A 19,258-nucleotide genomic window follows, 5' to 3' on the forward strand; every position below is an offset into this window, starting at 1 on the left:
AATGAGAAACCCCCTCCTGACACACAAGAGATGGCTCTGAAGAGTGATGGGTAGTGTTTGTACAGAGTGAATGGAGAGGGGGAAAGGAGAGGGACTAGAGGCAAGGGACATTCTTTTGGAGATGCAACACTCAGGATTTACTTCTGTACTTAGGTGATAACTGACCTCCTTTTCTCTGGACAATGGAGGCTGGTCTATAGAGGAAACAACATGTGTTTTTGCATATGCACAAAGGACGGAGGGACATGCAATAACACAGAGAATAAAAAGAGCTACCAAAGGAAGAAGCCAAGCCACCCACAACCTGGGGTATGGTACAAAGTGATCAAGATCCAGTGCATCAAGGCCCAAAATTACCTGGGAGGCTCACAACATAAGCCAAAGGCCGTTCTTCCATGTTTATGGCCAAATGAATGACCCAAATCATTGGCTCCCAACCTTGGGTCCCCAGATGTTCTTGGACTGCATCTCCCAGAAGCCCTTGCCAGCACTTCTGATGGCAAAGGCTTATGAGAGTTGTAGTCCAAGAATGTCTGGGGACCCAAGGTTGAGAACCACTGCTGCTGTTCTGCACTATTTATTGAGGTTGGTCTTACTCTTGACTTTAAAAAATTTTTTGTCATGTTTGGAAACATGCCAAAACTGGAGGGTATTTATACAATTCCAGGATGACTGCAGGGCACAGTGGAGAGCCATTCTTTACCCCCAAAGAGGAAAAAAACCACAGAGCATTCTTCATAACTGGGCCAGCTTTTGTAAGATGGTTGTCATTCATGCTATAATACCAGAAACAAATTAATTCATTTTAATTAAGCATGTGCACTGTCTTCGGGCTCATGTGCAAGATGTCCGTGATATTTATGCCATTCTAGGGGGACCATGTGGTGGACAAAGTATTTTCCGGTCACCCACAGGGCAGTTTGGCCCTTCCCACCCACCCCCCCATTGATGCTACATGTTCATTCTGGCATTTGTAGGGTAACACTTTTTTTAAAAAAAACGAGAGAGAAAGCTGTGCTAGGATTCCAAACGAGGAAAGGGAAGTTAACACATTGTGTCCAGGAAGATTCAGCTGGTGCCAAAGGAGAAGAATGACAGCTGAAGCTCCCAATAAAACCGAGACTTCTTCTGGACACACCAGCCACAGAGCTGCTGGAGGGGGTTGGGTCTGAGACTGAGTTTACTGGAAAAAAATTCAAAGGAAAACACTTGTCATTGCTAGCCAGGATCTGTGTCCTTTAAAAAAAATCCAGCTTGGTTTATTAAATTTTACGCTATGAGGACTCTCTATCTCTCCATCACCCCTCTCTCTGTGTCTCTGTGTGTCTGTGTATCTATGTCTCTGTGTGTGCAGAATAATACCTGTAGTCTTCTTGCATGGGCTTTGAATGGCTAGGTCTGAATTGCGATGCTCTGCCTAGCCTCTTTTCTTCTTCTTTTTACTTATTAATATAGTGGCTCAAATACTACTGTCTACTGGCCTTTGCATCGTTACCAGAACAATGCCTGTGGCAGAAGTAAAATGCTTCTGTGTGTCTCTAAGTATTTAAGGTTTACCACAATGCCAGTAAAGCTCCACTCTATGTCAAAGGAAATGGATACTCTTATCCGAAGCAGAAATAGGAATTCCACAAAAAATACTCTTCATTTTCCTAGAATATATTAAATATAGACATTCTTTAAATTTTTAACTGCAAGCATACATTGTTTAAAATTGTCATTTACTCTACCTGCAACTGGAAATCCCATGGTAGCACATAAAGAAGCAAGAAGGAATGAGAATTAAGGTCTTTGTGTTAATGACAATGAATCTTAACCACTTTCAGAATGCTCTGAATTGGACGAATATGAGTTACCATGAGCATAAAAACTTCAGAAATGCTCTGGTACATCAGAGCAAACGCAGCATGTTGTTTCCCACCAATCCAACCTTTCCAGAAATGAGCAGAGCACGGAGGTAATAAATCCCTGCCATGCTGTTGCTGCCAGTGACTTCCACACCAGCTGTTATGCATAGATTTTTCACTTAACTGTTATGGCCACCAGCTAGTGTCAGATTTATTTTCTACACAGTTGACCAATCCTGCACGGACATTACTGTGGTAGCTTGCTGCAGTTTTAGTCACAAAAGGAACCAGTTGTGCTGAAGACCTCGTTCTTCTTGTGGGAACTAGACTGATTGCAGTGACCTCCATGCCTGGACTTCAACTCAACCCCATAAGACAGAAATTCTTGATAACTGTGTATTTACTGGGAAAGCACTTTCAGTACATGCCATGAAAACAGAGCACTTAAATATCTCAGCTGGCGAGCAATCCCAAATGATTCCCCAGTCCTGCCCAAAGAATCTGAAATCTAAACAACTTTCTGTGATGTGACTTCATATATGATTTCAGGACAACACAAGACAAGGTTTGCTGGGCCATACGGAAGGCCGGTTGAGCGTCCACACTAACCAACCAGATACTCCTTGGGGAGCCCACAAGCAGGTTAAAAAGCCAGTCATCCTCTTCTGCTATTATTTCTCAATAGCTGGTATACAAGCACACAATGCTGGAGAGAAGTAGGCCTTAGAATATTCAATGGGACTTTTCTGGTTGGCAAGTGAATGTATGTAGGATTGTGGCTACCAATGCATTTAAGGTGCTTTAGAGCAGTGGTCCCCAACCTTGGCCCTCCAGATGTTCTTGGACTTCAACTCCCAGAAATCCTGGGCAGCAGAGGTGATGGTGAAGGCTTCTGGGAGCTGTAGTCCAAGAACATCTGGAGGCCCAAGTTTGAGGATCAGTGCTTTAGAGAATGCTGGGTGACAAACTGCCTTTGACTCCATGGGAAATCTCCTCTGTCTTGTTCCTTATTTTGAAGAAGTGCTCGTGAGAGTATTGGCTACCCACCTTCCAAATGCTGGCTTCTTTGCCATAGACTACTGCCATGCTGTTGGCCTTGTTGGATTTAATCAGTTGCTTCTCCGTCTCGTTGAGCTCCTCAGACACAAAACCCATGAAGGAATTGTCAGGTGTGTGAGCTGTGGAAAAATAAAAATCCACACGTTTGACTGTCATTAAGGTCCCAGTGGGATTCTCCACAGACCTTGCTCTGCTCTTTGTAACATAAACAACCTTTTCCCAGTAGAGCGCCCCATCCAGAGTGTCATGGAGACAATCGTCACCAGGCTGGATGATGCGTGGCAGTCGAGCTACATATACTGCCATCTTGTGACATATACAGACTGCCACATGCCCCCCCCCCACATAGCTTCCCACGGTTACAGTACACATTTTCTGGTAAGTCACAGCTGGAGAGGGAAAGGAGAGGGAAAGGGATCGAAACAATCCTGCTACTGCACAATCTTTTGATGCCTTTTCCCTTTATACAGGAATTGCATTCATCCTTTCCCCCCTCCTTTTGCTAAGCCCCATGGGACTTAGTAAGCAGAGGGGAAAGCAGAGATCAAAACCATCCTGCAGCACTTTGATCCCTGCTTTCCTTTTGCTAAGGCTTAGCAAGTGGAGAGGAAAGCAGGGATCAAAGCCCTGCAGGATCACTTTGATCCCTGCTTTCCCCTCCACTTGTGTTTGTTCTCTCCTCAGCTACTTCCATGTATAAGACGCCCCTCAATTTTTAGTCTAAAGATTTTAGACAAAAGTATAGTCTTATACACAGAAAAATATGGTGTTTGTGTGTGTATATATAGTACAAGGCTCCTTGTATGTATGAGGGACGTGGTGGCGCTCCGGGCTAAACCGCAGAAGCCTGTGCTGCAGGGTCAGAAGACCAAGCAGTCGTAAGATCAAATCCACGCGACAGAGTGAGCTCCCGTCGCTTTGTCCCAGCTCCCGCCAACCTAGCGGTTCGAAAGCATGCAAATGCAAGTAGATAAATAGGGACCACCTCTGTGGGAAAGTAACAGTGTTCCGTGTCTAAGTCGCACTGGCCATGTGACCACGGAAGATTGTCTTTGGACAAAACGCTGGCTCTATGGCTTGGAAATGGGGATGAGCACCGCCCCCTAGAGTCGAACACGACTGGACAAAAATTGTCAAGGGGAACCTTTATCTTTACCTACTATGTATGTATGTATGTATGTATGTATGTATGTATGTATGTATGTATGTATGTATGTATGTATGTATGTATGTATGTATGTATGTATGTATGTATGTATGTATAGGTTGAGAGAGAGTGGCTAGCCCAAGACAAATCTATTAATTTCATGACTGAGTGTCTCTCCAGTTTGTGCTGGGCATTCTTGCCTAACCATGCCCCAAAAAATAAGTTAGGATGAGAAGCTGCAGGAGTGCTGGGGGCCTTGCAACTCACAGGAAATTTGCTTTTCATTTCCCCTAGAGGGCACAAGGTGTTTTTGTTTTGTTTTGTTTTTTCAAAGTAGAACTTTCAATACAAAAATTACATTGTGAGATATAAAGGTGCTAGGGTCCAAACTGGGTCCCTGGGAGTGATATGTGGCCTATCCCTGTTTTTCAGAGATAGGCCTTTGGCTTGAAGCCCAACACAGTCTCTCAGGGAGATCATGCTGGGCACAGTGCTTATGTCAGTGCATTGGTTCCAGCAATCCTGGAGCTTCTGAAGGCGGATATGTTGTCTCAGTGCAGGGGCTAGATTTAGAGAATGCTTATGTTGGTCTGGGTTCATAGGCACAGAAACCTCTGGCACTGGGATCTCCTTTACTTCAGTTTTGGATGACCCTGACTCTCCAGTGGCGCTTAGAACTGAGCTAGCACCACTGGCTTCTCAGTCTCTCTACAGTTATGTCCAAGTCACTGCTGGACTCCAGATTAGGACATAGGAATGAAGAGAAGGCCCAGAGGCTGGCAGTCATGAGGAAACTGAAGGCTTCAGCTTAGCTGCTAGAGAGTAAAGGGACAGCAACAATGGTGCGAACTAACACTCCTCACTCTGCCACACACAGAGACACACACTCACACACATACTCAATGGGGCTCCTTTCAGGAATCCTGACTACTTTTCAGCATGACTGTTTTTTTCATTTTCATCCATGTTATCCTTATCTTTCCCACAAGATGTGCATTTCCCAGCTATTCTTTGTAGATTTCCCATCTCCTCTATGACAATTTGGGGAGTGAATATTTGCAACTACATATATATTAAAGAAGTGGGTGTTAAAAATAATGTTCTAACAGAATGCCAGGCTGAAAATTCCCATTTGTTTCTTCTCTACTATAGTCCTCAGGTGATTTTATTTTATTTTATCTTATTTTTACCACAAAACCACATCCCACACCACCTTCTGTCACTTTACTTCCAGCTGGGGAAGGGATGACTAATTATCTTGGCAGTTCTCGGAGAGAGCTACTGGCATTGAAATAGCTCTCTATCAGCTACAGGTCTTCCACCCCAACCAGGCTGGGTGAACTGGGGGTCTTTGGGCCATTCAAAAGTATAATTAGCAGAACAGGGGGAGTGGGAATTGCTAACTGGGAATTCTAATTAAAATGTTAGGCTCCATTAATTTGGCATCACTGCCAAGGTTAAGGTTAAGAGCAATCAGCAAATATACCTACCCAGCACCCCTTGGGAAATTAGACTGGAATAGTAGATACAGCTGAATCTCTAGCATCTTATCCATGATATGGACGTAAGACATATCTTTTTATTTCCTCTGGAGCATCTTCATCTTGCAGAGCTTTCAGTTCTAATCTTAGTGTTTTATTTTTATGAGTTTTGAGAATGGAAGGTCAATAAATCTGTATAAATGATACGGGTGACTGGTTCAACCTGTAAGCCAAGCAGGAGGTGAAAAGTGCATATGGCCCATTGAAAAGTGATCAGGTGAAGAGGTCAAGCAGATAATGAATAGTGGACTCCTCAGAAATGAGCACCAGGCTATTTTTAGGGGAAGAGATGGAGTAGAGGTCTGGGGGTTGTGCCTTTACGCTATGACAGATAAGAGTCAGATTATGCAAATTACATAATTTATGTTCTTTTCTGTATATGTCCGCTCCTGACAAGGCTGAATGGATGAACCAAATTGTCCAGAGAAAATAAAGGCAGCTTAATCTCACTCTCTCTGCCTGAGGCAGGAAGAAACATCCCACCTCTTCCCTTTGTCAGGAATGACCTTCCACCACTGCCACCCACCCTCTTTCTCCTTCTCAGAATGAGGCAGTGCATGCTCAGTCCCTCAATGAAATAACTCAAGAGCTTGTGCAGTTATCTGATGAGGCCAGTGTAAATAAAGCTGCTTCTGCCTGTTGATGGAAACATGTTTTTAAAAAATGCTAGGTGGGCATATTTTGAAAAGCTGTTCTTGGATGGAGCCACCAGGAAAGACCTTTCTCAAGTTCTTTCCACATGGATGTCAGATGTTATTGACAGAAAAAGATCTCTTCCAAAGATCTTTAAACCAGAATAGGTTTATACTGGATAACACAATCTGTCAACTAACCTGGTCCCAAATCATGCATAACTCCTTATATTAATCAACATTTTGAACGATTCCCAGAAATGGACTGGTACGCAATGAAACTGTTGTAACGTGGAGATCACACACTGTCTGTCACTGGCTCTGGTCAAAAATATGGACATAGCCCTCTTAAGTAAACCTATAGGTAGCCACGTAGGCACAAAATACAGGTGGCCACCTTCTTATTCTACTTGTGGGCTTCCATGAGACATCTGGATAAGTTAGACTGGTCTGAGTAACTCTGGATTGTCACACACAATGCACCTTTCATGGACTGTAGCAAGCAAAAGTGGAAGTAACCAGACACCCACTTTTGTTTTTCCTGTGTAGGGTTCACAGGAAGCTTGGGTTTTAGGGGGCCCTGAAACCTCCCTACTCCAAGCATGGGAAAGCTAGCTTTAATGGTATGTCTATGTGTGTTTCCATGTGGGGCCTGTTGGTTAAAAAAATAGCTTGGGGGACACAAATGTTGTGTCGGCCATACTTTGCTCATTCCTTGACTAGATGGTGAAAACCCTGCAAAGCTACCTTTCTGTTATTACATTTGACATCCCATAAGAACAGCCCTGCTGGATCAGACTGAAGAGCTATCTAGTCTAGCATTCTGTTCCTGCAATGTCTAACCAGACCTCTAGCATTATTACTTGTTCCATTTCCTTCTTATCCCACCTCCTCCACATTCATAGGCCCAAGGAAGCTAGGGGAAGCCCCAAAGCAGAACAGGAGCACAGGAGCACCTTTCCACTCAGATGCCGGCCATGTTGAGCCACCATGGCCGGTGGGCACTAACAGCATCTCCTCCTCCCCAGTGTCACCCCACCTGTGATGAAATAAATGCTGTAATCACTTACGAAACATGGTCATGAACTGTTTGGGACTCAAGTTCCAATAGCCCCAGTTTGTCCGGTAGCCGTGCAGTGTTGCATATTCCTCATGGTTGTATGCAGGTTCAGTCCCAAAAGTGTCGATGACTCGAACGCGACATCTGTACAAAAGAAGAGGTGGGGAAAAGACATGAGTTATAGCCTGTGTGGAAAACACGTACAAAATATGAGCCAGTGGCTATCCAGAGGCCTTGTATCTACTTGCTGTTGAATGGAAAGACTTACCTTCTATGATTCTTGACTTATGAAAGATCTGAGGGCCCTGGAGTTTCCAACACACAGTGATGCAGCCCACCCACTGTGGGTACCAATTAGAGGCGATGGCATCCATGTAACTGGATGTAGGAATGCAAGCCCTCAGATTGGGACAATATGACAAGGCAAAGTCACCTGCTCTCTGGGCTGGAAACCACGTAAGATGGTGTAAGAACTTGGAAATAAGCAAAGACCTAGACTAACGCACCAAATAATCTGTGAAAGCATTTTAAGGTCTGATTATACTGTATAAGGCAAGTTAGATGGACTGAAGCACTGCTGAACACTGTTAAACACTGCTTCTAAGTAAGAAGGTACGTATACGACTGTGTACAGGTGCCCATATTCCTCCACCTTTTTGAATGAAGGTCAACATTATAATACACAAATATCACATATGTATCATAATGAATGACAGATGGGTGTGTCTTCCTTTAGGATGCTCAGTAACCCATTGCTTAAAAAAAAAGAATGTGAGACTCATTTGTAAAAAGGGTTATGTTGATGAATGTGTAAATATGCAGATTAGGAAATGATTACTATAATTTAAATTTGACAGAGACAAAGTAATGAATTTTCCATCCAAATCACACCCTTCCAGGTTATCCAAATTGGTATCCTTATTGAATTAACTTACCCCAGATGATCCAGATCCTGCTTTCAGAATAAAGGTCGCTTCAATAATTATTCCCTCCTTCATGTTTTCAAGTATTCATGTCATTATCGTCCCTAAATCAAGCTAAATTCATGACAAATGGGCTTGCATTGCAATTCTCTTTGGGATGGGATGGTGGGATATTTTTTATGAAACATGGACACATCGTGGCCATATAAGGGGCCTGTCGGTCTTTCTTAAAGGTAAAACCAAGCTAAACAACACCAAGTAAGCCAACCCAAGATGCAAACTGAAATTTGCCTGAAGGATTCTGGGAGTTACAGTCTCCAACTGTAACTTTTTCAGGCTCTGTTCCAAAGGTTCACTATCTCTCAGCAGGGTGGCATAATAAATGAGAATATTTTCTCTCTCTCTTGCCACCAGCTGAGCAGTAACCACGTCATGTGATTTGCCCAGTTTGTGTCCACCAAAAGGCACTGGGACTTGCTTGAGCTCCTAGGAGCTGGGCTTAGCAGGAACTCCATTTCAAGAACGACAAAGAACCAAAGGCCTATCTGGTCCATTATTCTGTTCACCCAGTGATTAGCTAGATGCTCTGATGGAGAACTCACAAGCAGGATATGAGTTTAAAAGTTGCCTTTTCCTCCCACCCCCACCCCCCAGCATGATGGCTATATTCCAGTATATATTCATGGCTGGTAACCACTGATCCACATAACCTACTACTAGCTTTACACAGTTTTAAGGCAAATACAGGGAGAAGAGAAAGAGACTGTCAGCCATAATTAATGTTGATGAGGTTTCCTTTCTCTAAATGCTTTCCTCAGCATCCTGAAATTGGTTCATAGCATTAATGGAGGTGGGAGAGAAAAAGAGAGAGAGATGGACAGTATGAAAGCAAGCACATGAATACCAGCTTCTCTCCTTCGACTGAGCTGAATGTAGAGAGAAAATTGATTTATAATAAAAGCAGTAAGACTGCCTGCCATTTTTCTCCCTCATAAATTCCTGTAGGATAACAGGAGGGAAGGAGAAAACGGTAATGAATAGCAGGAGTATCAGCACTAAATTAAATCACAAAATTTAGCTAGCTGCTTATCTGACATGAGTTTTGGGTTTTTTTTAATTAATTTTTTTTGTTTACTCTCCAAATTGAAGAAAGAGAGAGAAAAACAAAACAGGCCCTCAGTTGATTCATCCCTTCACCTTTTCCTCTTTTCTTGTGTGCCACCCCCCCCAAAAAAAACCTCACCTATGGAGGGATATTAGATTATTTACATTTGCAGTCTCAGCCAGTCAGCCCCCACATTCTCCATAGAAAACATTAGTATTATTAATTTATTTAAGAGGGCAGTCTATGAGACGGTTTTCTCTTTAGTGACTATAACCCAGCATGTGGCAACAGCAGCTGGGAAACAGCGTGGAGGCCCTTCACTGGGCAATTTACCAGCTGTCCAAGCCATAGAGATAAACCACGCTATGAAGAAGTCTTAAATTATGAGGATGTATGGGAAATTCATTGGCTGCCTGGCTGGAAGGATAAGGGAAGCTTAAATGTTAAAGACAGTTTCCATTTCAGTTCCATTCAAATTATTGTGTAAATCTCAAGCACTCCATCCTTAGGGAAAAATAATAGTGCAACACACTTCACTCTTTTGAAAAGATAACAAATGAAGGGGAAAAAAATGGCTGGCAAGGTGAAATGAATTGAGATAAAATTATTGTAATAACTATCCACAGAATTGTTATATGCTTTGTACAGCTGTGATCGTGAAAGGATCGAAAAGAAATTGAAATGGAACCCGAGAAAAAGTGACCGGAAAGATCTTGGATATTGTATGTTACCCACCCACTCTGACAGACTGATGAGAAACATAAGAAAATTTCAACATAGGAAAGAGCTGGCAAGGTCTGTGCACCACGAATACTTAAAATAAAATTTAAAAAAACACCGTTGTTTTTGTGACAACAGCGTTTTCCCCTGACCCCTGGCAAAGAGAAGGAGGAAAGAGTGGGAGAAGCAGCAAGCTAGAACCCGGGAGCGGACAAAAAAAGGAACACGAAGGAGCCTTTTGCACAAGGCTTTCAGTGTCATGCTGTCCTTGATTCCAGGAAGATACTAAAGCTGGAGACTAGTCCCAGGAGCCCCATGAACTATCTGAGATCCTTCTCACCTAGCTACACTTGCTTCTTGCAATCTCTTGGATCACAAGATTTGAAGAGTAAGGAAGCGACGGATGTCGTTAACAGGATGTGCAAGGTTTCTGAGAAGCACACTGCAGCCCATCTAGGATTCTTCCATCCATATTTTTCATTACTATAGTGTGGCATGGAGTTTCCACCTTCTCTCAGACAATATAACATGGGGGCAACCGGGCAGGAAGGGGTCATCAGCACTCCCAACATTGTTACCTTCCCTTATGATTCAGGAATACATGTATCAGATTCTGCCACTCTAGTAGTTTGTGCCAATCTAATAAGATTGGAGACAAAGACCTCCAATCACGTCTGCTTATTTGCCAAATGGCTGCTGATGGGGAATGGCATGTCCTCCACAATTTCTAGAGACGGAGACTCCAAAGTCACAAGTCACTGTTGCGTCTGACTTCAGTTGCACCAGCAACTTGACTTGGGCTCGACTCCAGGGTTTCAGGAGGGAGTCACGACTCAGCTTGTGGCTCAGACCCATTTGTCTGAGTTGCGTTGTTGAGTCCCTATGGGCTTCCCTACTTGATGCTGCAGCCGCCACTGCCAGCCATCACTGCTATCTTCAGAGGCAGTAGGCCAACTTCCTTTCCCAGAGCCAGCTCTTGCCTCTGCACATGCGCCAGCCCAGCAGCTGGGCAGTGCATGCACGGATGGAGGCAGCAGCTGGCTCCTGGAAGGGAAGATGGGCTTCTTGCCTCTGAAGATGGCAGCAGGAGGAAGCGGGTGGCGGTGGGCGGCAGCAGTGGCGGCAGGTAAGAAACCCTGCTATCTCTGTGCATGCGCCAGCCCATCAGCTGGGCAGCACATGCATAGTCCATCTCTTTGGGTCCGAGTCCTGAGTTCAAAGCCTTAGGGGCAGCACAAACAACCCGAGACTCAGACTCGAGCTTGGGACTTGGGACTGAGGATGAAAGACTCAGACTCAGACCTGGGACTTAGGTTCGAAGACTTGCCAACATCCCTAGCCATTTTTATTTTTGAATTGTTTGTTGATGAAGAATCATACCACAGTTCAAAGCAGACAGCATTAAGGAAATCAGAAGGGATTTTTTTTTAAAAAAAATGGGTTGATCAGTATGTGTACTAGATTCACAGTTTGGGCCTGTAGCTGACTTTAACACAACTATTTCACCAATGATGCCTCAGAACAAGGCTGATGAAAGTAAGTGAGCAGCATAATGGCAAAAGTTCTTTTAAGTCAAACTTTGGCACAGAAGCTCGTACGAAGAAGCAACGTATTCAGAGAAAACAGCCCTGCATTACCTGCTGGATAGCTCAGTGGTTTAGGTCTCTGGATGGGGATCCAGAGGTTGGGAGTTCAATTCCCCACACGTGCCTTCCTGACAGGGACTGGATTCAGTGGCCCATAGGGCCCCTTCCAGCTCTGCAGTTCTATGATGATGATGATAGTGATGATAGTGACAATGGTATCTTTCCATGCAGGGAATGTGCTGCAATTGCCGATTGTGTCCTCCATTTGATGTTCCAAGAAAGAGGAAGAGTCCCACCTGGATCCTGACCAAGGCATTGGGTGAAGATGCTTCACCTTGCCATGCTGGCTGAAAACTTGATTTAGCCTGGGATTTCCAGTCATACCACCCAGCCCAAAGAAGGGCACGCAGGTGGCACTACAGCCCACCACCATAAAATTGTGTGTGTGTGTGTGTGTGTGTGTGTGTGTGTGTGTGTGTCTGTGTGTCTCTGTGTGTGTGTGTGTGTGTGTGTGTGTGTGTGTGTTTAAATCCTTGCTATATATGTACCTACAGTATCGATATAAGCACATCTTGGAAGAGGTTGATTTGGGACAGGTAGCTTTCCCCAGCTCTCCTCCCAAACTATTAATCAACATTTTTATCACCACCACCATCAAGAATATTAACACTGTATGAATATAGGAGTATTCATATGATAACATACTTTAGGCACTGGTATTAATTATTAGTATTAATCAGTTGGTCACTCATCAATTATTAGTATTCATCAGTTTGTCATTCATCAGTTTCTGTACCCCATATGTGTCTCCCTTTGCATTAAAAACCCTCTTGAGGAAAAGAATCAATCGGCTAAGCATTGCCTGGGGCAGACCACAGAAGAGCAAAAAGGGTAGACTTGATGGGGAAAACAAGATCAGTCTGAGAGACGGTAAAAAAGTAGGGCTCCCAGCCACTGAAAGCTTCGTGTTCTCTGACATCTGGAATGCCAAGGATTGTGACACATTGTAAAGCACCGTTAGAGAGATGTACTGATTGAATGTGTACACCTCTGCCTGTCAGTTCTGTCACTGCCATCTCCACCTGCCACCTTTTAAAAGGATAGAAAAAGGGAAAGGTACAGGGGGTAGGGAGTCACCACCCCACGTCTCCTTACCTGTATTTCTTAAAGGACAGGCCCATGTGCTGCTTCATTTGCTGTAGTCCATGGTAGTCTGTGTAAATCAGGTCAAAGGGCAAAGGGACTGTCAAAGGGCAGTTACCTCGTCCAGGAGGCACTCCTAAAATACTAGAAAGAACCAGAAAGAGATAATCATCATTTGAGGAGAGATGGACAACCATCCATTCAAACTCCTTTGTTTGGGACAGTTTTCCACAAAGGGGTACCCTCCATGGATTTTGGACTACGTATATCTCTCATCTATGCCAGCCAACATGGCTAATGGTCCAGGAATGATGAAAGGTGAAGACATGTGTTCTCACACAGCTCATACAGGAAACAATCAAAACAGAAGCAAAGTGGCTCCTTTTATCATTTTGGAATGACAAGTTCATTTAGTGTAGGATGCTATTACATTATTTGAATTTCTTATTTTGATGTATTGGTCCCCTTGATGTTGCTTTTCTCTCTATGTCTAGGAAAGCAATTCTCCTGATTTGTTTTTTGTTTTCAGATGTGTTCTATCTTTGCAAAAACATGCCATTAAAAATAAACAAAGTGTCTCAACTCCTTTTATTCACATTGCACATCTCCACTGCACTTTAGTCTTGCACTTCTAGCCAGAGAACATTAAAGGAGAAAAGGGCAAATCTCCAAATAATCTCCAGGTAGAGCACTTATCTAAAGTTTTGAAGATTCCCTGGCAAGGTGCCGTCAAATGGCTGCTCATCATTCACCATTTCCTTCTGCATTTACTTCCCACTGCCCCCCTCCAAAGAAACCCAAGCAAGTATGTGGAAGCTGCCCCCTTTAATGCCTGTCCCCACAAACTGCGAAAGGTAAGAAAGTGCCCTCTAATGATCTGGAAGACCAACAGTTCATTTTCCAACCCCCTACTGACATAGAGGCCTCAACATGAAACTGCTGAGGCCAACTTCCGGTACCAGTCCTATACAGGACATTTGGAAATGTTATTTTTGTCCATCACAGTTCCCACAATCCCTCAGCCAACAGAGTTGCTGGCCAAGATGGCTCGGAGATTCTGGAAGCTGTAGTTCAAACACGTAATACTTTCAAGAGCTGATGTGAAAGGTTCGTAACAGCAGAACCCATCAGATCAGACAATTCTAGTATGATAAACTAGTGATTCCCAACCTTGGGGACCCAAATGTCCCAGAAGCCTTCAACCTAGCTGCACTGGCCAAGATTTCTGGGAGAGTTTAAGAACATTTGGGGGCCATGATTGGAACCACTGCTATAAACAAATGGGGAAGGGGGGACAGATGCTACTAGCTATGCTGTCTAGAGGGTTCTGGGACCTGAAACACAAAAAAGTAACTTTTCCAAATAAGATCACTGAGCATCTCCACCATGAAAGTTTCAGTGCTTGCAGCTGCTTCATTGCTTTTGTGAATAGAGGTTGGGGTGAAGAGTGAGAAGACATGTTCTGTCTCTTCCATTTCCATCTGGTACGATGGAAGGGCTCACATTTAGTGTGACCTCAGGAGGAAGAGTGAAAAATATTTAGAAGAATACCAACAAGGGCCATGCGGCGTAGTGAAGGAGACAAAAACAAGGGATTTTCCATTTATGGTGCCTTAGCTGAGTATCAGTGCTTACAGCTGCTTTGCTGCTCTTGTCACAAAGAATATAAGCTTCATCACCATCTAGAACAAAAAAGGGCTGACAGTGGCAAGGATAGGCTGTAGTTTTATCACTTGTAATTTAAATTCACTTTTATGGGCAATTTTACGCTAAGTGGCTGGCCAGGAAGATGACATGAATAGAAAGTCTCTTGTTGTCTGACAGCCATCTCTGGAGGGGAGGGGGAAACCCAATCAATAAAATGAAGCAACACAGAAGGGCTCCAGTGCCGATTATGAAGTCGCAGGTCAGCTCATGAGCGCTTCCCTCATGCTTTGCAACTATGTGGTTGATGCTAGCAGTTCAGCAGGAAAGGATTTCTAGTAACAAGAGCTTCCTCTCAGAGCAGTACATTAGTCATATGTGGGGCTGGATGGAAGAAGGGAAAGGGGAGCATGCATTTGAACAGGGCAAGCAACCTCATATTATAATCCACAGTCCTGCTGTAATAATGGGGAGCTCCCCACATGCTCCGGTGTATCCTGCCAGATGTGTAACAAATGCTGGTTACAAGGGCCACATGAGATTGTACAGGGAGATTGGATAGAGAAATTGGGATGGGCAAGACAAGGGTCCCTCATTTCTTCCCTGCAGAGCGTAATGCCATCATATGCACATGTTGCGAAAGCAAGAGCTACCTACATGTGACAGTCACTGGCTCCCAAAGTCAAAGTTCCAGTAGTTTTTGATTAGCAGGGACAGTGCTATGATCTGTTTCATATCTTCTCTGTTGCTGGACTGCAACTTACAATGTCTCTCACCACTGGCCATTGCAATACTGGATATATGGGTATCACAAAAAAAACCCTGGGCTTATTTTTAGCTCAAATTTTTTATTTAGGTTTTTAGTTTATTTTAAAATCTTAATTATGGATGGTTTTGTTTTGTTTTGTTAGAAGGCTGTTAGATTATGGTAAAGGAGATTTGGGAAGTTGTAAGCATTTGTCCAAAATTGAAAAGGGGGCATGCAGCTGAAAAGTGTAAGAACTCCTGCTGTAGACTCAGCCATCCCACTTCTTTATATGTCTATGTGTTATGCGTGCGCACACATACACGCACGCACACACAAGCACACACACACGAACACACACTTGTGTAGTTGCGTGTTTCTGTCTGGTTGCATAAAGCTGATGGCAGGATTCAGGTGCCATGAACCACCATCTAGGGATTTAACAATGGATTTAACAGGGATTCTGTTGCCCAAGGAGTGTGTAGTTTTGTTACAAAGATGTGCACTACATTCATTCATTCATTCATTCATTCATTGTGGCCACAAACAGAAAAAGCATCCTATTGAGCTACAGAGCCAGGAGATACTGCTGAAGATTACAGAGAGGAAGACAGCAAGGTTATCATGATCAAGGAGAAATGAGATAACATTTATCTCTGTGTTTCCAGGATGGCAAGGGTAATCGTCTGGCAGCTCCATGACTTCCAAGGCAAAGCGACTTCAGCCACTCAAGGCTTTGTCACATACAGGGGATAACAAGAAGTGGGAATCACAGAAGACTGGCTGAGTTGTGTTTCTTGCCCTCAGTACTGGGGGCACAATGGGGTGGGGGAGATATAGTCATGCACCTGATTCGAGCCCATATTGTCCAACCATTGGGATGGCTGTTGACACGTGTTACCAATTGGGTTTTTTAAAGCATTTATTGTCATCATCACAGTCTTTTCCTTCGATTCATATTTATTACAATATCTACAACATAGTCTAGTTCTGAGGATATTGAAGTAGGATAGGATTCCTCTTGAACCTAAATCATGTGCTTGTTAGGTTGTTGTTTAGTCGTTAAGTTGTGTATGACTCTTTGTGACCCCGTGGACCAGAGTACGCCAGGCCCTCCTGTCCTCCACTGCCTCCCGGAGTTGGGTTAAATTCATGTTGGTTGTTTCGACGACACTGTCCAACCATCTCATCCTCTGTCGTCCCCTTCTCCTCTTGCCTTCACACTTTCCCAACATCAGGGTCTTTTCCAGGGAGTCTTCTCTTCTCATCAGATGGCCAAAGTATTGGAGCCTCAGCTTCAATCAGTTGTTCCATACAGTTCTGCTTGTTGCTTGCTGTCCCACATACAATGGTACCTCGACTTACGAACTTAATCCTTTTTGGAACGACGTTCATACGTTGAAAAGTTCGTAAGCTGAAGTATCATTTCCCATTGAAATGCATGGGAATGGAATTAATCTGTTCCAGCATTTCAGAAGGCAAAAAAGCGGGGGAAAGGGCAGGAATTTTGAATTTTTGCCTTCGGAGCTCTCAAACGGCTTCCTCCGATGTCGGGGGGAAAGCCCTTTGAGAGCTCCGAAGGTGCCAATCGCTGTGGCAGGGACCCCCAGGGTGGTCTCCCAGGGCTTTCCTGCCCTTTCTCCCTGCCTTTTTGCAGCCCTTTCTCCCTGCCTTTTCGCAGGGAGCCATTTACAAATGGCTCTGTTGGCAAAAAATGGCATTGATTTGCGAACGGAGCCTCTACCTCGTTCGTAGGTCAAGCTCAATTCACAAGTTGATGCCAATTTTTGCCAACAGAACCATTCGTAAATCGAAAAGTTCATATCTAGAGATGTTCGTAAGTTGAGGGTTGACTGTATAGATTTCTCAGACAATAGATAAAATGGCCAGGCACTCTCATTTCTTTAAGAACTTGCCATAGTTTGCTGGGGTCCAGACAGTCAAAGGTTTTTGCCTAGTCAATGAAGCAGAAGTAGATGTTTTTCTGGAACTCTCTGGCTTTCTCCATAATCCAGTATATGTTAGCAATTTGGTCTTGAGTTCCTCTGCCCCTTCAAAATCCAGCTTGCACTTCTGAGAGTTCTCGGTCCACATACTGCTGAAGCCTACCTTGGAGGTTTTGAGCATAACCTTGCTCGCGTGTGAAATGAGTGCATTTGTACGGTAGTTGGAGCATTCTTTGGCACTTCCCTTCTTTGGCACTGGGATACAGACTGATCTTTTCCAGTCCTCTGGCCACTGTTGAGTTTTCCAAACTTGCTGGCATATTGAGTGTAGCACCTTAACAGCATCATCTTTTAAGATTTTAAATAGTTCCACTGACCTTGTTCCACTGACCATCACCTCCACAGATCTTGTTGTTAGCCATGCTTTCTAAGGCCCACTTGACTTCACTCTCCAGGATGTCTGGCTCAAGGTCAGCAACCACACTATCTGAGTTGTCCGGGACATCCAGATCTTTCTGGTATAATTCCTCTGTGTATTCTTGCCAGCTCTTCTTGATGTCTTCTGCTTCTGCAAGGTCCCTATCATTTTTGTCCTTTATCATGTTCGTCTTTGCACAAAATGTTCCTTTAATATCGCAAATTATTTTGAACAGATCTCTGGTTTTTCCTTTTCTATTATTTTCCTCTATTTCTTTGCATTGTTCATTTAAGAAGGCCTTCTTGTCTCTCCTTGCTATTCTTTGGAAGTCTGCATTCAATTTTCTGTAACTTTCCTTATCTCCCTTGCATTTTGTTTCCCTTCTCTTCTCTGCTATTTGTAAGGCCTCATTGGACAGCCACTTTGCTTTCTTGCATTTCCTTTTCTTTGGGATGGTTTTTGTTGCTGCCCCCTGTACAATGTTCTTCAGGCACTCTGTCCACCAAATCTAGTTCCTTAAATCTGTTCTTCACTTCCACTGTGTATTCATAAGGGATTTGGTTTAGATTATACCTGACTAGCCCAATGGTTTTTCCTACTCTCTTCAGTTTAAACTTGAATTTTGCTATAAGAAGCTGATGATCAGAGCCACAATCAGCTCCAGGTCTTGTTTTTGCTGACTGTATAGAGCTTCTCCATCTTTGGCTGCAGAGAATATAATCAATCTGATTTCGGTATTGCCCATCTGGTGATGTCCATGTGTAGAGTCGCTTGTGTTGTTGGAAAAGAGTGTTTGTGATGACCAGCTTGTTCTCTTGACAAAACTCTATTAGCCTTTGCCCTGCTTCGTTCTGAACTCCAAGGCCAAACTTCTCTGTTGTTCCTTTTATCTCTTGACTCCCTACTTTAGCATCCCAATCCCCTAGAATGAGAAGAACATCTTTCTTTGGTGTCAGTTCTAGAAGGTGTTGTAAGTCTTCATAGAATTGGTCAATTTCAGCCTCTTCAGCATCAGTGGTTGGTGCATAAATTTGGATTATTGTGATGTCGAAAGGTCTGCCTTGGATTCATATTGAAATCATTTTATCATTTTTTATAGAATGGACAGAAGCAAAAAGCTTGTTAGGTAGCATTTGGCAAATCACAAACCTTCACAGCACCACTTTTCTCTTGTTGCAGACAAAATTTGTAACACAGCTGGCCACAACAGTGATGACACTATGTTGAGACTATGTGCACCTTACTTTCAAATTAGACCCCCCCCATAGAGCCCCTGTTTATTTTTCACAAGATGAAATGCTCCTGAATATGTGTGTGTGCGTGCACACATGCTTGCCTGACTGCCTGCTTATATGAGAGGAACTTATTGGACTCTTAATATTTTTTCTTGACAAATCTATATGTATTTATCTGTTCTTATATCTGTGTGTATCTTGTAACTTGGTCACATCTGAATGAATGAATGGACCGAATGATTGATTACAAAGTGGGCACTCTTCAAACATCTATCTGTTCTGCAGTTCTTAATTTGCCTGATGTGGTCTGATGGCCAAATTCGTAACAATCTTGTGCCCTGTGATTCATACCACATCAATTACTCAAGAAAGATAGAGGGGCAAGCTTTAGATGGAGTTTCCCTACCGTAACAGTGAGTACAAATTAAGAGTCTGCCATCATATTATGTACTATTCACATTAAGGTAAAGACCTACCCAACAAGTTGATGTGGAATCATGATCACAT

At 43.5% G+C, this 19,258-nt stretch overlaps 1 protein-coding gene across 4 annotated transcripts in view; it reads right to left on the minus strand.

Moving 5' to 3' along the window:
- Window positions 1-19,258, minus strand: part of MGAT5B (alpha-1,6-mannosylglycoprotein 6-beta-N-acetylglucosaminyltransferase B) — a 228,410-nt gene that overhangs the window by 36,584 nt on the left and 172,568 nt on the right. For all 4 annotated transcript variants that reach the window (XM_072990466.2, XM_078385992.1, XM_072990467.2 and 1 more), the window contains 3 exons: window positions 12,776-12,907; window positions 7,297-7,430; window positions 2,895-3,025 (listed from right to left, as the gene is read on the minus strand). In XM_072990466.2, the coding sequence (XP_072846567.2) occupies window positions 2,895-3,025; window positions 7,297-7,430; window positions 12,776-12,907 (397 nt within the window). The remainder of the gene's footprint in view (window positions 1-2,894; window positions 3,026-7,296; window positions 7,431-12,775; window positions 12,908-19,258) is intronic.

Source organism: Pogona vitticeps, chromosome 2, assembly GCF_051106095.1.
Source record: "Pogona vitticeps strain Pit_001003342236 chromosome 2, PviZW2.1, whole genome shotgun sequence".
NCBI lineage: Eukaryota > Metazoa > Chordata > Lepidosauria > Squamata > Agamidae > Pogona > Pogona vitticeps.